Source organism: Microtus ochrogaster, chromosome 15 (assembly GCF_000317375.1).
Source record: "Microtus ochrogaster isolate Prairie Vole_2 chromosome 15, MicOch1.0, whole genome shotgun sequence".
Lineage (NCBI taxonomy): Eukaryota > Metazoa > Chordata > Mammalia > Rodentia > Cricetidae > Microtus > Microtus ochrogaster.
The window spans coordinates 14283008-14290989 of NC_022017.1; the positions used below are offsets into that span (position 1 = coordinate 14283008).

At 46.9% G+C, this 7982-nt stretch overlaps 1 protein-coding gene across 1 annotated transcript in view; it reads left to right on the plus strand.

Annotated features, from left to right (window-relative positions):
- Fam227a (family with sequence similarity 227 member A) overlaps positions 1–7982 on the plus strand; it is a 53829-nt gene that overhangs the window by 9471 nt on the left and 36376 nt on the right. The window contains exons 2-3 of the mRNA XM_026782435.1: positions 279–498; positions 3113–3195. Coding sequence (XP_026638236.1) covers positions 357–498; positions 3113–3195 — 225 coding nt within the window. The 5' untranslated portion in view covers positions 279–356. The remainder of the gene's footprint in view (positions 1–278; positions 499–3112; positions 3196–7982) is intronic.

Consider the following 7982-nt stretch of genomic DNA (forward strand, 5'->3'; position numbering starts at 1 on the left):
ATCTGTAATGAGGTCTGGTGCCCTCTTCTGGCCTGCAGACATACACACAGACAGAATATTGTATACATAATAAATAAATAAATATTAAAAAAAACCAGTTAACTTTGAGTAAATATTTTTGCATCAATTTGAAAAAAAATAAAGGACTTCCCAAACAAAAGCCTTTCTTCCTGCTTAACTGTGTGCACCGCGCCTTGTCATCCTCGTTCAGCGGGCTGTTGTGAGCATCTTTCCGCTTTTGTTTCCTGAGATGGTTTCATGCCATTTTATCCCTGCAGGCTGCCTGGATAAAGAACAAGGTTGGAGTGGAAAAAGAGAGGAAACTTCCTGCCTGCCAGTTTACAAGAACCTGACTAATGGAATCTGCCAAGAAGATGGACGTCATCAACGTCACTGCCTTGCCCATGATACCCCTGGATGAGCACCAGGTGGTCTCTGTCAATGCCCGGAAAGTACAGGAGAATTCTTTGAGGAAACAGTTGCAAGACCATCCCCCCAGTATCCTTCCAAAGCTGCCACTCACGGTCAGACCAAGTACCTCTCATGGTGTAATGAATGCTTAGGTTCATATATGTTACCTGTTAGCCCACTCTAAATACCATGGTAATTTTTTCTGGTTTTTCGAGATAGGGTTTCTCTGTGTAACAGCCGTGGCTATCCTGGAACTTGCTTTGTAGACCAGGCTGACCTTGAACTTAGAGAGAACCACTGTTTCTACCTCCCAAGTGCTGGGATTAAAGGTGTGTGCCACCACCTCCTGGCTGAGGGTTATTTTTTAAGCAGAGGGCACTCAAAAGGAAGATGCCCAGGTCAGATCTGTTAAAAGAGGGGGAAAGTTTTGTATTGGCTCCGCTTACTCTTCCTTCCTAGGAATTAGGACACAACAGGCAGCAACTGGGAAGTCAGGAGCTGGACCTCTGTCCCCAGAGAGCGGAGCCCACCACTCAGATTCTTCATTTCCTCTGGTTGACCTCCCCTCTCCTCACCGGCTAGCCCACTACTCAGGCTCTGCCTGCCCCTGCTCTCTCCCTGGTCCCGCCTTCACTGGCCTTCCTCTCTCCACTGAACTGTTTCCCTGCCGCACAGACCCCATCTCAGAGTCCATCCCACAAATAGGTTTTAAGCCTTGCTGCCGCCAGGCAGCCTGCATCTTCCACTCTGCCTCCCTCCCCACATTCCTCTCCCCGACCCTTCTCGAGACACCAGCTAGTGTGATCCCATCTGGATCTGGATACTTTCTTGGGGCTCTTTCTAATGCCTTACTTAATTCCACACTCGACTTGGCCTTGTCATTATCACACGTCCCTCTTGGTGTCTTCACTTTCCAAGTGCCGTTCTCATGGTAAGAACCCTTGAGGGTGATGAAAGGAAGAGCGAGCCTGCTTTATGGGGAAGGAGGGAGTGACAGGATTATGAGGCTTACCGAGGCCTGAGGCTATCAGATAAGGTAGAACCAGTTGGACTCAAAGAGAGGTTCAATTGAGAGACCATGATAGCAGGTGCCCCTTGGCCCAGTCATCCCACACCTGAAAATCTCTCTTAAAGAAATATCCCAGGAGCCCGGTGGTGGTGGCGCATGCCTTTAATTCCAGCACCCGAGAGGCAGAGGCAGGTGGATCTCCATGAGTTCCAGGCCAGCCTGGTCTACAGAGCAAGTGCCAGGACAGCTGGGTTTGTTACACAGAGAAACCCTGTCTTGAGAAATCAAGAAAAAAATAGAAAGAAAGACAAAAGAGGCTGGATGACTCTGCTATCAAGAGTGTTCACTGCTCTGGGCCTAGTTACAAGTTACATCAGGCTGCTCACAGCCACCCCTAACTGACCCCAGGGGATTCACAGGCACTAGCATGCACATGGTGCACATACGTACACTCAGGCACAAGCATATATGCATAAAATTAAAACATCTTTAAAAAAAAGGAGTATTCCAAAATTTGAAACCTCTCTGTGCCAAGCTCACCCCAGCTTTGTTTGCTGTTGAGAGAGGCTGTAAGTGGCTTACAGAGCAACAGCCCAGCAATAGGGAAGCTTGCTGAGGTGTGCGTTCTAAGTGGTCCGTTATTATGGGCCGTTGGGCACGTTCTTGTGGAAGAGAAGTCATGGACGTGAGCCAGGCATCCGTTGACAGTGTAATTATGCTTGCACGGAATACTGGAAGGCAAGCTGGTGCAGGGGCGCATGCCTGAGGCAGGGGGATGGCTACACAGACAAACAAACAAACAAAACCCGAAAAAGAAAGCTCTCAAGACTCCATCAGAGGGACTGGAAAGGTGGCTCAGTGGCTAAGAGCAGTAGCTGTTCTTCCAAAGAGCCTGGGTTCAATTCCCGGCTCACAACTGTCTGTAACTCCAATTCTAGGGGATCTGATACCTTCACACCAATGCACATAAAATAAAGCTAAGTAAATTTAAAAAAAAAAGACTCCAACAGAGAGACTGGAAGCCGTGTGGACAACTTTTTCCTTGGTTAGTACTTTTCAAGGTGGCTACAACACTTACTCTTCTCCTCTGTCTCCTTTTCTCTTCCTCTTCGTTCTTTTTTAAAGATTTATTTATTAATTATGCAGCATCTGCCTGCATGTATCCCTGCAGGCCACAAGAGGGCACCAGGTCTCACTATAGATGGCTGTGAGTCACCATATGGTTGCTGGAAATTGATCTTAGGACCTCTGGAAGAGCAGTCAGTGCTCTTAACCTCTGAGCATCTCTGAGCCATCTCTGAGCCATCTCTGAGCCCTTCCTCTTTGTTCTTGACGTTGTTTGTCTGCTTGCTTTTTTCTTTTTCTGTTTTTACTTTAGACAGGATATACATTATAGCCCTGGCTAACCTAGAGATTACTATGAAGCCCAGGCTGGCCTCAAATTCATGGCACTCCTCCTGCCTCAGCCTCCTAAATGCTGGAATCACAGAGATGAGTGCTCACACTGGTTCATAAATTTTCATTTATAATTTACAAAGTGATTCACTTAGACTTGATGAAGTCATGAATGTTGGCAGAAGGAATGAGTCAGTAGAGAGATGGTGTAGCCTGGACACCTTCCTGGCCGACGAGACCTCTCTGCCATGGGTGCCTGCTCGCCTCCTGGAGTTTCCTTAGCAACTTGCCTCCCAGCATGCATCATTGGCTCCATGAGTCAGGTGAACCAGAAGATTACTGAGATAGACCTGGGCCCCAGCCTGTGGGTCAGCCTCTCGGTGAGTTGAAGCAGATATTGGAGCTCAGGCAAGGCCTTTGGGAAAAAAGGGTCCTAGGGAGAGTCATTTGAGGTGTGCCCTGCGGGCTCTGTACCCCTCCAAACACATGTTTGTACAGTTGAGGTTTCAAAGTTCACTTTTAAAAAATTAGCCAACTTTTAAAAAATGTATGTATGTATGTATGTGTGTGTGTGTGTATGCCACATGTGCATGGGTGCTTTTGGAGGCCAGAAGAGGGCGTTGGGTCTCCTGGAGCTGGAGTTACAGGTAGTTCTGAGTCAATGTGGAAGGCCCTGAACTCGGGTCCTCTCAAAGAACAGCAGGAGCTCTTAACTGCTGGGCTCTCTCTCCAGCTCCAGCAGGCTGCTTCTTAAGAGAAGTTTTTAAATTTGCAGTGAACATATATACCGTACGCCCCACCCTCACACATGTGTAACCTGCCCCATCAACCTCTCCATACCTCAGTTACAATCAGCAAACCCTTCCTGCCCCCAGCATTACTGCTGACCCCCCTACTTTATCTTAGGCTTCCCTCCTGATGAGTGTGGACCATGCGCAATGATGTGTATCATCTGCCTCTGCAGTGCATAGGGAATAGCCTCATGCCCCAGCTACGCACACCGCCCTTTGTCTCCCTTCCCTCCCAACCTCTGGCTGCCACTGGCCTACTTATTGTCTGTGTAGTTTCAACCCTAAAGAATGCTTCAGGCGTCACTTAGTAATGCACCTTGAAGGTTCTTCCTTGGCTTTCCATGGATAGCCCATTCCTTTCCAGCTTTTGCTAATACCCCATTATCTGGATGTACAGAAGTTTGTTGATCTACTCTCCTCCTTGGGCATATTGGTCACTCTCATGCTTTGGAAACTAAGACTAAAGCCGGACATCCCTGTGCAAGCTATCACTGTGAGTGCAGCTGTTTTGGGTAAATACCAAAGGACACACTATCAAAGCCGCTTCCAAGGTGTTGTCTTTCCACCAGTGAGCTCTGGGGTTCCTTTGCTTGGAATCCTCACCAGCACCTGGTGGTATTGGTGTTCTGAACTTGGCTGTCCTGGTAGGTGTATGGTAGGGTTTCACATGATGATCGGACAACACAGGATGTGGCATCTTTTCGTTGCTTTTTCATCATTCCTATATCTCCTCCTCCTTTTTGAAACAGGGTTTCTCTGTGTAGCCCTGGCTGTCCTAGAACTCTCTCTATAGACCAGGCTGGCCTGGAACTCAGAGATCTGCCTGCCTCTGCTGCCAAGTGCTAGGATTAAAGGCGTGTGTCACCACCACCCAGCTTTCTCTGTCTTTTTTGATGAGAATGGGGTTCTTAATGTTTGTTTGTTTGTTTGTTTTCCAAGACAGAGTTTCTCTTTGTAACAACTCTAACTTCTAGAACTTGTTCTGTAGACCAGACTTGAGCTCAGAGATCTGCCTGCCTCTGCCTCCTGAGTGCTGGGATTGAAGACATGCACACCAGTGCCCAGTGGGCTTCTCATTGTTAATTGTCAACTTGACAGTGTAGGGAGATTGGCCTCTGTTGATGTCTTTGGGAAGCTGTGTTGATTATATAGTTGAGGTGGGGCACCCTGCCCACTATGGATGGCACCCATATGCTGGAATCCTGGACTCTGTTAATGGAGAATAGGTACTGGGCACACATTTAGCGTGCTCTGCTTTCCAACTGGGAATGCAATGTGCCTGCTGCTCTGAGCACCTGCTGCTGTATGCTCTTGGCTATTCAGGGCTAGCCTCCTGTGCTGGGCTAGCCTCCGGAGCTGGGCTAGCCTCCTGTGCTGGGCTAGCCTCCTGAGCTGGGCTAACCTCCTGTGCTGGGCTAGCCTCCTATGCTGGTCTAGCCTCCTGAGCTGTGAGCTGCAATAAGATGCTTTTATCAGATTATTCTACCACAGCGATGGGCTGGGGTGGGGAATTAAAACATGAGGTGTCTCCTAGGTCATAGGCCCATCTTTAAAAATTGAGCTACTAGTTCTCTTGTTTTTATATTTAGATAAATCTTTTATTGGGCATACCTTTTGCAAACATTTTACCCCTGTCTGTAGCTTGTCATTTCATTGTTTTGACAATGTCTGAGGAAGACAGATATTAAAAATGTCAATGACTTTCCACTTCATCTTTGGCCTTTGGTTCCATGTCTAAAAAGTCACTGCCAGTCCCAGGGTCACTTGGGAGCTCCGACCTTATCCGCCATGGTTTTAGAGTCTTACATTGTACATTTAGGATGGTGGATGGTGGCCCATCTTGACTTGGCTTCTGTAACCCCTGCAGTTTTCACCTCTGTTCATCTACGCTGCCCCAGCAGCTCCTCAGCAATGGAGCAGGGTCTCCAGTGGCACCCAGAGCTGCTGCCTCTGGCTTTCTGCTTCAGGGCGTCGGTCCCCTGTCTCTGCCCACCTTCTCAGTTTGGAGGCCGCCACCTGCTCCATGGCTCCAGTCCTCACAGTTATGAGAAGAGTCGTTGATGTTTCGGTGTGTTCAGACTTTTTCTGCTAGGGCAGGGCGGTGGCTGTGGATCTCTTACCTGATGGCCTGGAAACGAGAAGTCTGCAGATTAGTTTGGTTTTATTTTTATTAAAATCTAAAGCCCTTCCATAATCCTTGTCAAACATGCAGAGACACACGGACACAGTGGCTCTGGTCAGGGTAGGGGCTCTTCAGTTGGCCACCGTCCCAGCCACTCAGGATTCTTGAACATGTTATGTCTGCTTGTTTCACTTTTTTTCATAGTTTTCCAAGACAGGGTTTCTATGTGTAGCCCTGGCTGTCCTGGAACTTGCTTCAAACTCAGACTCACAAAGATCCACCTGCCTCTGCTCCCTGAGTGCTGGAATTAATGGCGCGTGCATTTCTTTCTTTCCTTCTTTTTTGGTTTTTCGAGACAGGATTTCTCTGTGGTTTTGGAGCCTGTCCTGGAACTAGCTCTTATAGACAAGGCTGGTCTTGAACTCACAGAGATCCACCTACCTCTGCCTCTCAAGTGCTGAGATTAAAGGCATGCGCCACCACCGCCCGGCTGCATTTCTTTTTTTTAATTAATTTATTTTACATGCATTGGTGCTTTGCTTCCATGTATGTCTGCATGAGGGTGTTGGATCCATTAGAAATGGTGTTACAGACAACTGTGAGCTGTCATGTGGGTGCTGGGAATCGAACCTGGGTCCTCTGGAAGAGCAGTCAGTGCTCTTAACTGCCGAGCCATCTCTCCAGCCCCAGCATGTTCCTTTCTTAAGTGACACAGATCTGTAGATCTAATGAGAAGGCTTAGACTAGATGACCCTCACCCGCTGTTGGAAGGGAAGTTTCCCCGGGAGTTTTTGGCACATAGTGTTCTCCTGGTGGTGATGCCCACCTCTTCCTCCTCTCTTCTTTCCCCTTCCTCCTCCTCCCTTCTTCCCACCATCCCTCCCTTCCTCTCCTTTCCTGTAAGTGCTCTTTGCATTTTTGGTCTGTCTAACCCAGGCCCTCGACTGTCATTTCACTCCACTTTCTCACTCTTCTTCCTACCACGGCGTCTTGCTTTTTGCCAAGTGTCTCTAACCTCGTGATCTGCCTCCAGATTTTTCTCCCTGACCACCTCAGCTTTCCCAGTATCAGTTTCTGAGGACTCCAGCTCTTGTGTCATTCTTTCTCTTGCATTTATTTTTTTTTGGGGGGTGTGTGTTCAAGACAGGGTTTCTCTGTAGCTTTGGAGCCTGTACTGGAACTAGCTCTTGTAGACCAGGCTGGCCTCAAACTCACAGAGATCCGCCTTCCTCTGCCTCTCGAGTGCTGGGATTAAAGGTGTGTGTCACCACCGACCAGCTGTTGCATTTAATTTTTTTAAAAAAAAATTTTTCTTCCTTTGAGATATATTCTCATCACCAGGAAACCTAGCGTTCAGGAGGCAGAGGCAGGCGACTCCATGTGAGTTCGAGGCAGCCTGGTCTACAAAGTGAGTTCCAGGACAGCCAGGGCTACACGGGGAAACCCTGTCTTGGGGGGAAAAAGAGAATGAGAGAGTCTCACCTTGTAGCACTTGGTGAATCAGAACTCACTATGTAGACCAGGCACCTCCAACTCGCAGAGATCCCTTTTTCTCTGTTTATAAAGTGCTGGGATTAAAGGTGTATCAACACACCTGTTTTTTTGTTTATATTTTAAAAAGTTTAAATAGCTGAGTAATACATACTGTTTTATAATATGCAGACTATTTATTAGTGAAAAGTGAAAGCCATCTTTCCTCCCTAGAGGTACCCATTGCTATTTCTATGCCATGGATTCTTCCAGAACTTTTATAGGTTATTTTTATGGGCACTACATTCCTCTGGGTTAATATATATATATATACATATATGTATATATATATATATGCAGGATCATGCTATAAATGCTCTCTCACAGCCTGCTTTTGTCTTACTAATTTATTCATTGATTGATTTTCAGAACAAATGCCTCTCGGGAACTCTTTTCAGCCAGTACTATTGGCCTGCCTATTATTTTAGTGGCCTCATGGTATTCCAAAGGTTGGATTGAGCATAATCAATTTATTTTCCAATGATAAATATCTCAATGGTATTTATTTTATTTTATTTATTATGTATGCAGTGTTCTGCATGCATGTTTGCCTGCATGACCAGAAGAGGGCACCAGATCTCATTATAGGTGATTATGAGCCATGTGGTTGCTGGGAATTGAACTCAGGACCTCTGGAAGAACAACCCATGCTCTTAACCTCTGAGCCACCTCTCCAGCCCCTCAATGGTATTTTATTTTATTTTATTTTATTTTATTTTATTTT